This window comes from Schistocerca serialis, chromosome 1 (genome assembly GCF_023864345.2).
Source record: "Schistocerca serialis cubense isolate TAMUIC-IGC-003099 chromosome 1, iqSchSeri2.2, whole genome shotgun sequence".
Classification (NCBI taxonomy): domain Eukaryota; kingdom Metazoa; phylum Arthropoda; class Insecta; order Orthoptera; family Acrididae; genus Schistocerca; species Schistocerca serialis.
Window position 1 is genome coordinate 1,143,673,887 of NC_064638.1, and position 18,772 is coordinate 1,143,692,658.

Below are 18,772 nucleotides of genomic sequence, written 5' to 3' on the forward strand. Positions count from 1 at the left end.
AACTCCGTCTACCAATTCACTTCTCCAAGTGGTTCGTGGTCTCTGGATAATATAAAATTCCAAAGCAAATTTCTTACTCAGTGTGGGCAAAGTGAAACGAAACAAAACTGTGTAACTATGCTTCATAAATACAGAATCGAGTTGCTGTCATATTACCACACACCAGTGCTGAACAGCCATGCAGCCAATAGCACAAATTGCATGCGATTTCCACGCTACAAGCGATCGGCGACCTATAGCCACGGCTTGCCCACACGAATCATTTTATTTGTTTATCTTTATTTTAATCAGTCCTCTTTCAATCTAAATAGTAAGTAACGTAACATTAGCAATTTGTAAATTTCTACTGTCCATTGCTCGTGACCGGGCCAAAATTCTCACGAAATAAGCGTCAAACGAAAAAACTACAAAGTCGGAAACTTGTCTAGCTTGAAGGGGGAAACCAGATGCCGCTATGGTTGGCCCGCTAGATGACGCTGCCATAGGTCAAACGGATATCAACTGCGTTTTTTAAAATAGGAACTACCATTTTTTACTACACACTCGTGTAGTACGTAAAGAAATATGAATGTTTTAGTTGGACCACTTTTTTCGCTTTGTGATAGATGGCGCTTTAATAGTCACAAACATATGGCTCACAATTTTAGAGGAGCATTTGGTAACAGGTAGGTTTTTTAAATTAAAATACAGAACGTAGGTACGTTCGAACATTTTATTTCGGTTGTTCCAATATGATACATGTACCTTTGTGAACTTATCAGAACGCATGCTGTTACAGCGTGATTACCTGTAAATACCACATTAATGCAATAAATGCTCAAAATGATGTCTGTCGACCTCAATGCATTTGGCAATACGTGTAACGACATTCCTCTCAACAGCCAGTAGTTCGCCTTCCGTAATGTTCGCACATGCATTGACAATGCGCTGACGCAAGTTGTCAGGCAATGTCGGTGGATCACGATAGCAAATATCCTTCAACTTTCCCCACAGAAACAAATAAGGGGACGTCAGATCCGGTGAACGTGCGCGCCATGGTATGGTGCTTCGACGACCAATCCACTTGTCATGAAATATGCTATTCAATATCGCTTCAACCGCACGCGAGCTATGTACCGCACATCCATCATGTTGGAAGTACATCGCCATTCAGTCAGGCACTGAAACATCTTGTAGTAACATCGGTAGAACATTACGTAGGAAATCAGCGTACATTGCACCATTTAGATAGCTATAGATAAAATGGGGGCCAATTATACTTCCTCCCATAATGCCGCACCATACCCGCCAAGGTCGCTGATGTTCCATTTGTCACAGCCATCATGGATTTTCCGTTGCCCAATAATGCATAGGCCTATTATGCCGGTTTACGTTACCGCTGTTGGTGAATGACGCTTCGTCGCTAAATAGAACGCGTGCAAAAAATCTGTCGTCGTCACGTAATTTCTCTTGTGCCCAGTGGCAGAACTGTACACGACGTTCGAAGTCGTCGCCATGCAATTCCTGGTGCATAGAAATATGGTATGGGTGCAATCGATGTTGATGTAGCATTGTCAACACCAACGTTTTTGAGATTCCCGATTCTCGCGCAATTTGTCTGCTACTGATGTGCGGATTAGCCACTACCGCAGCTAAAACACCTACTTGGGCATCATCCTTTGTTGCAGGTCGTGGTTGACGTTTCACATGTGGCTGAACACTTCCTGTTTCCTTAAATAACGTAACTATCCAGCGAACGTTCCGGAGATTTGGATGATGTCGTCCAGGATACCGAACAGCATACATACTACACGCCCGTTGGGCATTTTGATCACAATAGCCATACATCAACACGATATCGACCTCTTCCGCAAATGGTAAACGGTCCATTTTAACACGGGTAATGCATCACGAAGCAAATACCGTCCGCACTGGCGGAATGTTACGTGATACCACGTACTTATACTTTTGTGTATTACAGCGCCATCTATCACAAAGCGAAAAAATGGCCCAACTAAAACATTCATATTTCTTTACGTACTACACGAATAAGTAATAAAAAATGGGGGTTCCAATTTAAAAAATATCCGTTTGATCCATGGCAGCACCATCTAGCGGGCCATCCATAGCGCCATCTGGTTTCCCCCTTCAAGCTAGACGAGTTTTTTCGTTTGATGCTTATTTCGTGAGATATTTGGCCCGGTCACGATCAATAGACCACCCTGTATATGTACGCCCAAAGTTGCTAAATTTAAAAAAAACTATTTTTGTTAAGAGTACAATACTGGGTACCAACAATCTTTTTTGCAACAATTACGTCGTTTGAAGGTAGAGTTTCGCACGATTGCCACCATTCTGCTTTCACTGAGTAATCCTACATATACTAAAGAGCGTTTTAAACTTTTACAAGCAGCCAAGGTATTTTTTGTGGTAATATATCAGCCGTCAGCATTGGGTTAACTGTGGTTTCATGTTGATATGTATTTTACACATATAGTTATTTCAAATTAGGGCCTGAACATTTGTATTTCTAGCGCTCCTTTTCGTTTTCTGTACCAACTTTTTGTGGTGCCAGAACAATTATATTTGTTGAAGTACTGTACTGTACGAAATATTTACGCAGGGTGTTGAACGTCTGTGTTAAATGTACTATATCTTTATTTGTGTCGTTGCAACATTGTTAATCGGCAATGTTGTTACTGTATGTTGTTCTTTTTTCTTTTCTGTTAAAATACTGAAACTTATTGTATAACACGTTACATGCATGTCGAACAACAGCTGGCTTCTAAAGTCCTTTGTTACAACTGTATCACCATTCCCGGTATGTCATCAATTTATGGTTTGTACCGATACTGCATTTCAATTTGTTACTTAACTTTCAGCTAGCTGAACGACCGTTAGCTGCCGGAGGTCAAATAAATAAGTAGTACGTTGCCGTGACGACAACTAATATATGCTTTGAACATCTGGTGAACAGTGGCGCTGGCAAAGCTTCTGAAACAAGGAACAATTCGACGGCACTATTAGGTAATAACCAGCACAAATGAGTGACGACTTGGAGCCCGGAGTAATAGACGCCGAACTGTTGAGGCATCTGGTTCTCAAGCAACGGCCGAAAGGGGAAGCTGGCAGAATAAGCGGCCCGGTCATTCTGGAAGAAGTGCTCGTCATACGGCTGGATGACCTCAGTCAGTACAAGACACATTGTTTGCGCTTAACCTTGTTTACTCCTCCTCTAGCAAGATATTTCCTATTCCAGTTGTGATCGTTACACCGGGAATGAGATTGTGATTTTGTTTTCATGGCAGTATGACGACTGGGCGTAATCTTTGCTTCTTTAAATGGCTGTAATATCACTTAGGTCGTTAAAACGTTTTGGCATGTTAGAAATGTGTGTTAACTGACCCAGTCAAGAAGCATCAGCACTTCTTTGATTTCTCTGCTTGATGTAATGTATATTTGCAAGGACGGAGTTAGTAGATGTGTCAGTGCTGGAATCAGAAATTCCCCTTCGAAAAAGTATTGCTCCCTTGTGGTATTATTTTTCATGTATCGTAATTCTGTTAGCAACTTCAAACTGTTTGAATGCGTGTTTGTTATGGTGTCGAAATTATAAAATTCTCAGGCAAGGCTTTATTCCCAGTTTCAGTTTGGAGTGTTTATGAGCGTTCATTCGGTGCTGACAGCAAACCAACCGGAATGGTTCTTCAGTAGTATTATATCTCGCCATTCGTTATTTTTTTTCTGCCTTCGTGTAGAATTGGTCAATAAGGCGAGATATTACGGGAAACAAATATTTCTGTATGTATCAAAATTGTGGTTACCCTAACAGGCGAAGACAGGTAAAACGAACAATGAATAAAATTATTTTAAGGTCAATAATGAACTGTTCAAAGACAAGTTCCAAATTCCAGACACTTTCGGTAACTTTTTTCCACTCCCAATAGCAGATGTTTTAGATTTAAACACTTCCTCAGTATGTATAGGCTACAGTATTATACATCATTCCAAAACATGTTTACAGAATTCTGGTACATTGAAAAAAGAAGTTTTCAGTGTTAAATGCCTTAAAAATATTTGATCTACCAGTGATTATGAAGAAATCAAATGTTGTTTAGCAAAGGCGTGTAATGTCACTTACCGGCACTTCACACGAGGAGGGATACAGATCAATTGTAAAGAACAATTGTCCCATGTCATTAGAGACTGTATTTTCAAAAAAAATTGTAGGTAATCATGTACAGTAAAACTTATAAACACTCAGTACAGAAAACCATTCACAATAATAAGATTTTATTGTCGTTAAGCTTACAGAAGCAATAGACAACGTCAAATTACAAAATTATATGCAGGAGTTATAAGTACAATATTACAATAGTTTTATAAATAGTCAATAGACAGGAGATACAATATGTAAAGTGAGGTAGTACAACCAAATCAATCAGAATGTACCAGTACAAAATACAGGAAAAAGTCAGAATACCAAGACAGGAAAACATATTATATACAAAGAAATATTACATCACATTATAATAACTGCCCTTTGCAACTGTGCAGAGAAAAACAGATTAATGTGTATTACTAGCTACTAACAAATAGGTAACTAGAACTGCCAATGAAATAATTAATGTAGTATATCAGTAGCAGCCAAATTTTATAATATTATTTGTTTTGACTGCAATCAAGAAATTCATCAAGGGAATAAAAAGGGTGCTCGACGAGCCACTCGTACAGTTTTGGCTTGATCTTTTCAATAGAACAATCGAATTTACAAAGAGAAAATTTATTACAACATTTGGAACCTATTACATGACAGCTTTTTAAAGACTTAGTTAAACATTGAAAAGGTACATCAATGTGTTTCCTGTTTCCCGTATTATACGAATGTATATTTTCTCTTAATTTCTGGTTTGGTAAATTGCTCATGGTATGTAGAACAACAGTATACAGGGTGTTACAAAAAGGTATGGCCAAACTTTCAGGAAACATTCCTCACACACAAATAAAGAAAATATTTTATGTGGACGTGTGTCCAGAAACGCTTAATTTCCATGTTAGAGCTCATTTTAGTTTCGTCAGTATGTACTGTACTTCCTTGATTCACTGCCATGATTTCATACAGGATACTCTACCTGTGCTGCTAGAACATGTGCCTTTACAAGTACGACACAACATGTTGTTCATGCATGATGGAGCTCTTGCACATTTCAGTCGAAGTGTTCATACGCCTCTCAATAATAGATTCGGTGACCGATGGATTGGTAGAGGCGGACCAATTCCATGGCCTCCACGCTCTGCTGACCTCAACCCTCCTGACTTTCATTTATGGGGGCATTTGAAAGCTCTTGTTTACGCAACCCCAGTACCAAATGTAGAGACTCTTTATGCTCGTATTGTGGACGGCTGTGATACAATACGCCATTCTCCAGGGCTGCATCAGCGCATCAGGGATTCCATGCGACGGAGGGTGGATGCATGTATCCTCGCTAACGGAGGACATTTTGAACATTTCCTGTAACAAAGTGTTTGAAGTAACTCAGGTACGTTCTGTTGCTGTGTGTTTCCATTCCATGATTAATGTGATTTGAAGAGAAGTAATAAAATGAGCTCTAACATGGAAAGTAAGCATTTCTGGACACATGTCCACATAACATATTTTCTTTCTTTGTGTGTGAGAAATGTTTCCTGAAGGTTTGGCCATACCTTTTTGTAACACCCTGTATATGTAGGTACTGATAGTAAATAGTCTGGACTTCAGTTGGGAATGTCACCAGTCTGTTTATATACTACAATAAATGTGTCAAACCATTTTACCACTGATAGTGTTTTGTGAGTTGGTTAAAGATTTTAATTGCTTGAATGGTGTTGTCATGCAAAAGTTAAAATAGTTTGAAATGATGGACAGAGCTGATTAATGTTTTTGTTTCATAATATGCAAGATGAAAGTAGTTTGTACTGGTATGTGAAATCACACTGCAATACACACTCAGAAATTTGAAGAAAACATACACAATAATCCACTATAATTTTCTATTCTTTTTTGTTTCTGATAGTTACAAATCTACATCAATATCTTACATCGCATGGCGGTGCGTCCTCTGTATCTATACTAATCATTTACTTTCCTGTTCCACTCGCAAATAGAACAAGGGAAAAACGGCTGTCAATATACCTCCATATGAGACCTAATTTCTCGTATCTTATCTTTGTGGTCCTTATGCTTAATGTACGTTTGAGGCAACAGAATCTTTCTGCAGTCAGCTTCAAATGCCAATTCTCCAAATTTTCTGAATAGTGTTCTGTGAAAAGAATGTCACCTTCCCTCCAGGGTTTCCCATTTGAGTTCCTGAAGCACCTCCATTACACTTAGGTGTTGTTCGAACCTACGAGTAAGAAATTTATCAGGCCGCCTTTGACTTGCTTTAACGTCGTACTTCAATCCAACTCGGTACAGGTCCCAAACACTCGAGCGGTGCTCAAGAATAGGTCACACCAGTGTCCAACATGTGGTCTCCTTTACAGATGAACCACCCTTTTGTAAAATTATCCCAATAAATTGAAGTTGACAATATGCCTTCGCTACTTTTCTCACCTGCTCATTCCATTTCATAACGTTATGCAACATTATGCCCAAATACTTAAATCAATTGACTGCATTAAGCAGGACATTAGTAACACTGCATCTGAACTTTACAGGTTTGCTCTTTCTACGCATCCGCATTAACTTACAGTTTTCTACCTTTAGAGCTAGCTGCGTTTCATCACTCCAACCAGAAATTGTGTCTCGAATCATCTCGTATCCTCCTACAGCCACTCAACTTCGACACCCTACTGTACACCACAGCAGCAGCATCCACAAGCAAGCGCAGATTGCTCCCCAACCTATCCACCAAATCATTTATCTATATAGAGAATAATAGCAGTCCTGTCACACTTTCCTGGGGCAGTCCTGCTGATGCACTTGTCTCTGATGAACACTCACCCTCAAGGATAACATACTGCTTTCTATAATTTAAGAATCTTCGAGCCATTCGTATATATGTGAACCGGAAATACGGAAGCGTCCGATCCCGCCCGTCTGCTTTGACCCATGACGTCACAAATATGACGGAAACAAAAACAAACACACACACTTTCCACAAGAAGCCTAATGACACTAACGGGACAAGCACGGGAAATGGGGTGTTTTGGGTGGGGGGCAAACTAAATATAAACAAATTTAGATGCCTTGCGTAGCTACAACGTGTAAGTGAAGACAGCCATGCATGAATACCCACCCACCTCCCCAGGGGTCGTAACCCTTGCAACCCATATAAGATAAAGATGCTTCAGTAGCTGATTAGTGTTTTTTGTCTTTTAAAAAAAAAAAAATCTAACGGGATAGAACGAACAGATCAGAAAGATAAATATAATAAACTAAAACAGAAATTGGAGGAAACAGATAATTAACATAAATAATAAGTGTTTTTAAATTTTAAAAAAAATCTCACGAGATAGAACGAACAGATCAGAAAAGTAAATAAAATAAGATAAAACAGAACTGGAGACAGCCACACTCAAACCAAACTCCGCGCCGTCATGACGTCACACACGACAACACCCTTACGTCACGGGTCAAAGCCGACGCGTGGGATCGGACGCTTCTGACGACCCTGTGAACCTAATCCACATACTCGTACCTTCTTTTAACAGCCTGCATTGGATCACAGTGTCAAATGCTTTCCAGACATCTAGGAATATGGAATCTGCTTGTCGCCCTTCATCCATAGTTCGCAGTATGTCATGTGAGAAACCATGGAAATAAGCTGGTGGGTCTCAAGAAACTTTATTATATAAGAACTGAGAAAATGTTCAAGGATTCTGCAGCAAAGCAATATTACTAATTTTGTAGTTCCATTCCTTTGACCTCCTTATACGCAGCAGTCACATGCACTTCTTTCCAATTGCTTGGGACTTAGCGCTCATTGAGTGACTCAAAGTAAATGCAAGCTAAGTAGGGGCCAATGCTGTAGAGTACTCTTTGAAAATTTTCCAGACCACAATTTACAGTCTACTTAAACTTTGCCCTCAATACCTCTACATCCATCTTCCTGTAACTAAGAGATGTGAATTCACTGTCTAAGTGAAGTATTGACAACTCCTTATCTGCTCTTTTCAGCAGAAACACTCCCCTAGCCTTAACTGATTTATTAACTTTTATAACCTTAGTTGCTATAATGACATCACGATCACTAATCCCTGTTTCTTTACTGATTTCGATGAGGTCTGGCCTATTTGTAGCTACAAGGCCTAAGGTTTTCCATTACATGTTGGCTGCCAAACTAGCTGCTCAAGACAGTTTTCAGAAAAGTTTTCAAAAGTACTTCACATGACTGTCTGTCTGTATCTCCTGCAATGAGTCCATTGACATCACAGTCTATACTCCAGAGGCTAAAGCTAACTGGTGATGCATGATCGGGTATTTCTGTGTTACTGACCATAGACATTTCTTTGAATGACTCCAGAACTGTTGGAGGAAAATTGGGTGACCGGTAAAAACATCCAACAGTTAACTCAGTTTCACCTAGACATGTTGTATGTGACCAGATAACTTAACTGTCGTATTAGACTTCAACCTCAATAGAGACAGTATTTTTGTCAACTACAATGAAACTCCACCTCCTATGGCCTCTAACCTGTCTTTCCAACATACATTCCATGACTCGCTAAGTATCTTGGAGCTTTCCATTTCGGTTTTTGGCCAGCTCTTTGTCACGAGAATAAATTGAGAGTGGTCCCTCACTTGCAGTCTCAAAAGAGTTTGGCCTTACAGAGGAATGTATAACTTACAGAACAACAATGTGTACCTTTCTATATGGCTGAAAAGCTAACTAACAAGATATTTGTAAACATTGGAGGACTGTTGAAGGCATATGGATTGTTACAATTTTTTTCCTTTCTCTTTGATGGGGTTCAGGTTTTATAATTCAGTACTCTACAGCCTTTATAAATAGCCTTTTCAAACAGTGAAACAGAAGAGATAGATAGTGTTTAGGTTAGAGAACCACATATACATTACAACCTTACCTAGAAAAATGACACCAAAAAGCAAGCCTCTTAGTTCATTTATTTTTGCAGTGCATGTAAGAGTTGTAGATGGTTTCAAAAGGAAGAAATCAATTAGTTCTTCATATGTCTGATCAGTAACAAGCTACAGTATAATATTTTTGGAAAACTAAACTTACAGGGGTAATGTTTTAAGACTTTGCTAGTTCTAACACATATATGCAGACCTCTATAAGGAAAAAGATACTTCGATAACTGTTTGCATAGTACGCGTATATTAATGTAAGTTCCATTATCATCTTTTCTGCTTTCTTAGCAAATGGCACAAAATGGGGATACAGTATTAGGCCAAGAAAATAATAATAATAATTTGTACAGTGAAATTATGGGAACTCCAGGCAGGAATATCGACAATGTAGGAAAAGATAGATTGCTACTTACTGCAAAGATAACATGCTAAGCTGCTGGTGGACACAATTAAGACACTTCTGCATAAGCTTCCGGCCACAGCCTTCCTTTTTCCAATGGAGGCTGTGGCCAAAAGCTTATGTCTAGGTGTCTTTTAGGTGTGCCTGTCTCCAACTTTTGCATGTTATCTACAATGACATCGGTAGTGTAATAGTAGTAGGGCTTACAGAAAAAGGCTACATGTGGTACTAGAACCCACAAAAATCTTGGTTATGGTGATGGACCGATCTGTAGCTTAGCCAGAGATCTTGGTTAGAATTGAAGGTGATAATTTTGTTGAGAATTGGTGAAGCTGACAAATGTGAATGCCAAGTAAAAGTTGTGCTACCAGATTGGTATGTAGTATAGCCCAAAGTTTATATATGCCCAGTATTTAAGCACTTTGTCAATAATGCAATTTTCCTCATAACTAGTAAGATAAATTCAAAAAACTCATGGTATACAGAGAACAGGTCCCTGATGAGTATTGTGATGCAGATTATGTGCGTATATCAACAATATTATGAAAAGGTTAAGTTGCTACTCAGCATAAAGATGATACATTGAGCTGCAGACAGATACAATGGAAAGAAGTTAAAAATTTAGCTTTTGGCTGAAGCCTTCTTCAGAAAAGAAAACACAGACATTCGCACAAGTAAGCACACCTGACACTCACGTGACCACTATCTCCAGCCAGAAGGTAGTCTGGATTGTGTGAATGTGTGTGTGTTTTCTTTTTACTGAAGAAGGCATTGGCCAAAAGCTCCTTGTATAATAGTCTTTCACTGTGCCTATTTGCAACTCAACATGTTATCTTTACAGTGTGTAGTAATCTAACCTTTTCAAAATATTATTGATATTTCAACTGGAACATTCCTTTTCCTTTCCTTTGTTTTATTTTGTTGAAATAAAATAACATCATTGGTCTTAATGAAACGTATATACCATATGGCTTGCTTTCTCCATCTAAAAACAGTTCATTGCAAAAGATGTTGATGTTAGTACTTAAGATTTTTACTCACACATTTAGAAATACAGAAGTCCTTACATTTTTTGTCAATTTATGTCTTTACTTGCCCTTGAGACCACAGCTCTTTTGTGGGCACATGTGTGGCGAGCATGGGTCCCAGAGCTATTACAGCCTTTATTCTTTTCCAAGCTGCTTTACTGTCCCCTACCATCTCCTTTCCTGTCCTCCTTCCTTTCCCTTTGCTCCTTTCTTTCATTGTCTTGGTGTTCTTATTTATGTCATTCTTGCCATCCTCATGGCTTTGCTTCACAGTTTTGGATGGTTGCTTTTTCTCCTCCTTTTTAGCTTTCATTTTTTCCCCCACAGGGGTTTGATCTCCATCTCCAAATTTGAAATCTGTATTGTGAACCAGATGGGCAAGAACTCTCTCCTTAGCATCTTTGAGGTGGATTCCTCTCCCACTCCCCCCCCCCCCCCCCCTCCCGGCCAAAACCCTTTGGCCTCTTTGCTAGGTCACTAGCTTAGTAGCCAGGCCGGGTGGTGGGCTGTTATCTACCCATCCGGCTGAGCTCCCTGACAACACTGGGATCACATTGCTGGTACCTAAGCTGACGACATCTTGTGCAAGCCTAGGAGTGGTTGCCCATCTTTTTGGGGCGTCAAGACTCCCGACATCGACCGTTGTTCCAGAAAGCCATTGCTATGGCTGGGTGGTGCACACAAGGTGAGCCCCTGTTCTGAGTAGGTGGTGCCAGAGCAGGCATTTGGCACATTAAATGTGTTACTCTCTGTCCATTCTCCTGCAGCTGTGTCTTTTCCTCAACACAGTTCTGTCTTAGTTCCTGTTTCTGCCTTACCCTCCTTGGATACACCCTGGGAGGAGAGCCAGTCCTGCCGGATTGAGGCGAACCTTTTCCACAGTTCTTGGTCTGTATCAGGACTGACTGGGAGCCTTTTGCCACCACCAAAATCCTTTTATTTGTGGATCATATTGAGAACAAGTTCGGTGAAGTTGAGTCATTAAGTAAGGCGAGATCTGGCTCTCTCCTTATATAGATAGCTTGTGCCAGTCAGCCTTAGCTTGTGCCAGTCAGCCTCCCTCTGTGTGTGCGGCCATTTAGTAGACATCTCTATGACTATTGCCCCTCACAAGCCACTCAATATGACACTGGATGTAATTTTCCAAAGGGACCTTCTCCAGCTCGATGAAGAACTTAAGGCTAATCTGGACTGACGTGTTGTTCATTTTGCCCTTTGTGTCCAGAAAGGCTCTAAGAACCATAGTGCAGACAGTGGTGCTTTCATCATGGCATTTGAGGGGGTATCTTGCCTGAGAAGGTCAAAGTAATGGTGTACAGATGTGACATGAAACCATACATTCCACCTCCCTTGTGTTGCTTCCATTGCTTCAAGTTCGACCACATGTCCTCGCGATGTGATGCCACTTCCATTTGTGGTGACTGTGGCTGCCCTCTTCATGTGGGGAGCCCTTGCACCCTGCTGCCTAACTGTGCAAACTGTTTTGGTATCATTCTCCCCACTCACCGGACTGCCCAATGTATATGAAGGAAAAAAGAAAACATGGAATAAAGATCCTTGACCGTCTCAGCTACTTTAAGTCATGGAAGAAGTTTGACAGACTTCACTCTGTGAAACTCCCCTCTACCTTTGCCTCAGTTACATCTGCCCTGCCACCCCTCCCCCTTACCCCCATCCTGCCCACTTCCCTTTCCTCACCCTCAGCAGCTACTGTCCCTTCCCCTCCAGGAACTGCTCCTCGTCCTCCTCCTCCTTCTCCTCATCCTCCTCCTCGGCCAGGAGAGACATCCTCTTCGCTGGCTCCTGCTAGAGATGGGGCTTCATCCAGAACACACCTCCCTGGCGTTCTCAGGACAGGAAGCTTGCACCGTGAGGCTGGAGGAGAGACCTGTGTTCTGGGGCCCCAAAACCACTCGCTCTCTGCCCGATCCCGTCACTGCTATCTGTTCCCTTATTGATGATGCCTCCTCCCTCCCTCCAAGGGAGAAGAAGAAGAAGCAGCAGCACAAGTCAAAGGATCAGGCTTCCCCAGCTTCCTGGAGGGCTTCACCACTTCTACCTCATCCCGAATCGAGACCCAGTTTTTATGGATGTCACCCCATCCTTGTTGGTGATGACCACCAACCAAGTGACATGACCTATCTTTGGCTTCTTTATGTCTCACTGGGACTCTCACCACACCATAATCCAGTGGAATTGCAACGGATATTATTGTCACCTGCCGGAAATACAATGTCTTGTTTATTCGTACTCATTTTTCTGTTTTGCTCTTCAAGAAATGCACTTTTGTGATGACCACCCACCAACATTATATGTTATTGGGTATTCTGTTGGAATCGCACCAGACCCGGGGTAGTGTCTGGAGGGGTCTGCACTTTGGTCTGCACCGATGTCATTACTGACTGGATCCCCTTCATGCCAACCCGGAAGCAATAGCAGTTAAGAGTGCAGACACCTCTGGCAATCACAGTTTGCAATGTCTACCTCCCTCCAGGTAGGCCATTTCCTTATTTTGAACTGTCTGCTTTAATACAGCAACTCCGTCCCCTGTATCTTCTCTTTGCGACTTCAGTGCACACCACTGCCGTGGGTAGGGGTCTTCTAATTGACCGACTTACTACAAACTTCGGTTTGTGTTTCCTCAATGACTGTTTCCCTACACATATCTGTGCCACTCATGGAACCTTTACTGGTATCAATCTCAATAATCTCCTCCCCTGCTCTCATAGTGTGCCTGCAGTGGTGAACCCATTTTCATCTTTGTGACTAAGACCACTTTCCGGGCCATTCCCGTGCTGACGCCAGGCAGATAAGTCCCCAAGTTGGGCATTTCACAGGGCCAGTTGGCAATTACATACGTCTGCTGTGCACTTCAATGCCTCTCTCTTGAACTGCATTGATGCAGTCTTGCGGGGCATCTCTGCCACTATTCTTCATGCTGCTGATAATGCTGTACCTCTATCCACAGGTCACCCTCCTTGTTGACCAGTACTGTGGTGGACCAAGGATGTAACAGTCACTGTCTAGGACAATCGACAGGTGCTGCAGCGATTTAAATGACATTCTTCACAGACCTGCCGCCTTGCTTTTAAGCATCTCCATGCTAAGGCTCATTACATTACTAAGTGAAGTAAAAAGAAATGCTTGGAGCACTACGTTTCATCCCTGGAGATGTATGGCTCTTCATCACAGGTTTGGTCTAAGCTCTGTAACCTTCTGGGCCACCAGTGACAGTCAGCTGTCCAGGGGCTTATCCTCCAAGATGCTCTGTCTACTGATCCATTGGTCCTTTTCAAGCACATCGTGTCACACTTTATGAGAGCATCGGCACCCTCTTACTATCCTGCTTTCTTTCTCCAGCACAAACACAGAATTGAACAGACCTCCCCTTCATTTCAACCCTCACCAAGCTGAACCCTATAATGAACCCTTCACTGAATGGGAATTCTTGCAGGCTCCCACCTCTTCACATGAGATGGCCCCAGGCCCGGATTCCGTCCACAACCGAATGATTCAACACTTAGAAATTACACAGGGGCAATATATGCTCAAAGTCTTCAACTGCATTTGCTAGAGGGTGCCTTCTCCTCACAATGGTGAGGCAGTTTAGTTATCCCCATCCTTAGGCTTGGGAAGAACCAAACATCTCTTGACAGCTACCAACCAATTAGCTTGATGAATGTACTTTGTATACTGCTTGAAGGGATGGTTAGCTTCCATCTATGTTGGGTACTCGAATCTCAGGGCCTTTTTTCCCTGTATCAGTGTGGCATTTTAGGAAGGACGATCTCCAACTGACCATGTACTTAGATTGGAAACTGCAATCCGACAGGCTTTTACTAGCCGTTGGCACCTTGTCGTGGGCTTCTTTGATCTATATAAGGCATACAACAAGGCTTGGTGCCATCACATTTTTGTTACCCTGCATGATTGGGGCTTTCACGGCCCCCTTCTGATTTTTATTCACGAGTTTTTATCCCACCGGCTCTTCTGAGGTCGAGTTGGCACTTCACTCAGCACCCCTCGGATTCAGGAGAACAGTATCCCACAGGGTTCTGTATTAAGTGTCACACTGTTCCACATAGCCATCAATGGGCTTGTAACCTCTGTTGGCCCTCAGGTTACCCCAGTGTTGTATGTCAACAATTTTTGCATTTGGTGCAGCTCCCACTTGATAATGTGTGGTGAGTGCGAGCTCCAAGGTGCCATCCAATGTACCTCTGCTATCTCCCATGGCTTCCAATTTTCTCCAACCCAGAACTTTATTTAGGTGATCAGCTCCTCGATGTTGTAGCACAGTCCCCTTATTTTTGATAAAAAGCTGACGTGGTTGCACGCATTCACCAACTGAAGACCACATGCATGCGGAAGCTTACTGCTCTCTGCCTCCTGGCCCACACATCTTGGGGTGCAGACTATACTACTCTTCTCCATCTTTACCGTACGCTCTGGTCTTGTCCAGACTAGAATATGGCTCAGTGGCTTCTTCCACTCTGAAAATACTTGATCCCATTCACCATTGTGAGGTGCGTCTTGGTATTTAGTCCCGTTCAGACTCCTCACAGAAGTGGGGGATTCCCCCTCTACAAATACAATGAAGCAAACTCCTAGTCTCTTATGCAATTGCCATTCGCAGATTCCCTGACCATCCTGTGTACCTTGTCCTCTTTACAAGCAAGGGACGTCTCCCTCCTGATCACTGCCCATAGATGGGACTGCCGGTTGGAAAGCGTCTCACTTCCCTCTGTTGGGATCTCCATTCACTGAAATGCACCCCATGTATTTCCTCTCACACCTCCCTTGGATGGTGCCTAGACCACAGATTAGGACTGACCTATTCCAGGGTCCTAAGGTCTCTTCCCCCCCCCCCCCTCCCCCCCTCCCCCATGGGCTTCCAGTGGCTTGTAGATTCTATCCTTGCTATCATCTTCTACACTGATGGTTCTAAGACAATACATAAAACGGGATATGCTTTCATCTCTCCTACTGGCTTAGAACACAATTTATTCCTGGAATCATGTAGTATGTTCACAGCAGAGCTGCTAGCCATTACCAGGACCCTCCATTTTGTTACTCAGGCCTTCCTCCACAGTGTTGTAATATGTACTGACTCAACGAGCAGCCTGCTTCTCTTGTCATCCTTTGGTTTCTGCTATCCATGACCTTCTCTCCTCCCTTGGCTGTGGCCCCTGCTCATTTTTCTTTCTCTGGGTCCCAAGTCATGTGGGTATCCCAAGGAATGGACTGGCTGCCCATTTGGCTAGAGAAGCTGATACTTATCCCCTGTTTCCTTTCATGATTCCAGCTGTGGATATGTGGATCTATCTCTCTTTGCCCAAAAGTGGAATTACATCTGTTGCGCAACTGCTCTCAGTAATAAACTCTGCACAATCAAGGAGGCTACTGCAGTTTGACGCTCTTCTTTCCACTCCTCTCAGAAGGAGTCCACTGCTTTATGCCATCTACACATTGGTCATACCAGCTTCACCCATTGTTTCCTCCTGCATAATGAACCTACCCCCACAATATGGTTGTGGAGCCAGACTGACAGTAGCCCATATATTGGTGGAATGTCCCCTCCTTTTGGCCATTCGTGTTAAGTGTAGTCTTCCTTAATAATAGCTGACAATTCACGGATGGTAGAACTGGTCCTCAGTTTCCTCCATGAAAAGTTATTTCCAGATACAAGGTTTTGCTTTACTCCTGGAGCAGGGGCACGGTGGTTGCGATTGGTGCTTCTCTTCATGTTTTCTCACTCTGGGACCCCATGACCACTCTCCTGTGGAAAGACCACTCTTTTTTCGATTTTTAGATTTGGTCTAACCTTTTATGCCTTTTGCTGTGTGTGTTTTAACTTCCTTGCTTTATAGTTTGACTCCTCTGACTGGATCCATCCACATTTAGCAGACCCTCTTTCTTCTGTGAGTAAGTTTGGAATCATGGGACTGATGACTTTGCCGTTTGGTCCCATAAACTATCTCAATTAATCAAACAATCAGTCTCAAAATTTGTCAGGGAAAAATGCTAGAACTTGTCTGGAAATCAGCGAAATATTAGAGAATTTCACTTGGGGAAATTTGTGGCAACCCTGGTAATGATATTTAACTCAAGGCACTTTCCTGAGAGACTGAAATATGCTGTTGTTAAACCTCTCTTTAAGAAAGGTGATAAGAGAGATGTCAATAATTACAGACCTATTTCACTGCTGACATCATTGTCCAAAATGTTTGAGTTTTTGATGTACAGGGTGATTCAAAAAGAATACCACAACTTTAAAAATGTGTATTTAATGAAAGAAACATAATATAACCTTCTGTTATATATCATTACAAAGAGTATTTAAAAAGGTTTTTTTTTCATTCAAAAACAAGTTCAGAGATGTTCAATATGGCCCCCTCCAGACACTCGAGCAATATCAACCCGATACTCCAACTCGTTCCACACTCTCTGTAGCATATCAGGCGTAACAGTTTGGATAGCTGCTGTTAGTTCTCGTTTCAGATCATCAATGGTGGCTGGGAGAGGTGGCCGAAACATCATATCCTTAACATATCCCCATAAGAAAAAATCGCAGGGGGTAAGATCAGGGCTTCTTGGAGGCCAGTGATGAAGTGCTCTGTCACGGGCTGCCTGGCAGCTGATCCATCGCCTCAGGTAGTTGACATTCAGGTAGTTACGGACAGATAAGTGCCAATGTGGTGGCGCTCCATCCTGCTGAAATATGAATTGTTGTGCCTCTTGTTCGAGCTGAGCGAACAAATGCTTGCTGGATGCGTGCTACATTTTCATCACTCGTTCTCGGCCGTCCAGAACTTTTCCCTTTGCACAAACACCCATTCTCTGTAAACTGTTTATACCAACGTTTAATACACCACCTATCAGGAGGTTTAACACCATACTTCGTTCGAAATGCACGCTGAACAACTGTCGTCGATTCACTTCTGCCGTACTCAATAACACAAAAAGCTTTCTGTTGAGCGGTCGCCATCTTAGCATCAACTGACGCTGACGCCTAGTCAACAGTGCCTCAAGCGAACAAATGTACAACTAAATGAAACTTTATAGCTCCCTTAATTCGCCGACAGATAGTGCTTAGCTCTGCCTTTTGTCGTTGCAGAGTTTTAAATTCTTAAAGTTGTGGTATTCTTTTTGAATCACCCTGTATTTTAGAATAGTATCTTCATCTTACCAACAATTGTATCCTTAGCAAATCACAGTTTGGGTTTCAGAAGGGTTTTTGCTCTACTGAGAATGCCATTTACATGTCCACTAACCAGATTTCACAAACTTTAGATAGTAAAATACCACCAGTAGGTACTCTCTGTGACCTCTCTAAGGCATTTGACTGTGTAAATAAAAAATGTAAATGTTGTGTGACTAGGGCATCCTGTCAGGTAGATCGTTCGCTGGGTGCAAGTCTTTTGATTTGATGCCACTTCAGCGACTTGCACATCGATGGGGATGATAAGATGATAATTAGGACAAAACACCCAGTCCCTGAGCGGAGAAAATCTGTCGCGCTGATCACTCTGCTACCGGGATCGGAAACTGTAAATCTCAGTATTCACCTAGATAAATTAACAATTTATGGGATTGGTAGTATGGCCAACCAGTGGATAATGTCATCTAACCAAAAGAAAGCAGAAAGTTGTACTTTGTAATTCAAGGACATAATTCTGGCTGGGGGGGGGGGGGGGGGGGGGGGGGGGGAAGAAATCAGATATGGGCTTTCCCAAGGTTCAGTCTTAGGCCCACTACCATTCCTTATGTATGTAAACGATATTCCATGGATATGACATTAGTATTGTAATCAATCCAAGCATAGGTACAGTGGAATGTTTCCTTCCATTATATTGAAACAGAAGAAATGGTAAACAAAGTTCTTAAAAAGTATTATTGACTCATTTTCTGCAAATGGTTTCACCCTCAATTTTAAAAAGATCCAGGAAATGCAGTTCTGCACTTCTAGAGGTACTACCAATGATAAATGTTACACATGGTGTGGTAATAATAAATAGGGTGGGAACTTCAGAATTCTTAGAGGTTCATATGGATGAGAATTGAAATTGGAAAAAACACTTTTTGGAACTCCTAAACTTAGTTCAGCCACATTTGCAATTAGAATCATTACAAATCTTGGGGGAGAGAGAAATCAGTAAGTTGAAATATTTTGCATATTTTCATTCAGTAATGACTTTTGGAATAATGTTCTAGAGTAACTCATCTTTAAGGAAGTAAGTCTTCATTGCGCAAAAATGTGCCGTGAGAATAATATGTGGTTCTCACCCATGA

The 18,772-nt window shown here is 41.9% G+C and overlaps 1 protein-coding gene across 1 annotated transcript in view; it reads left to right on the plus strand.

Annotated features, from left to right (window-relative positions):
- The first annotated feature begins 3,022 nt into the window (after positions 1 to 3,022).
- LOC126456020 (dynein regulatory complex subunit 3-like) overlaps positions 3,023 to 18,772 on the plus strand; it is a 172,198-nt gene continuing 156,448 nt past the window's right edge. The window contains exon 1 of the mRNA XM_050091778.1: positions 3,023 to 3,167. Within this exon, the coding sequence (XP_049947735.1) occupies positions 3,023 to 3,167 (145 nt within the window). The remainder of the gene's footprint in view (positions 3,168 to 18,772) is intronic.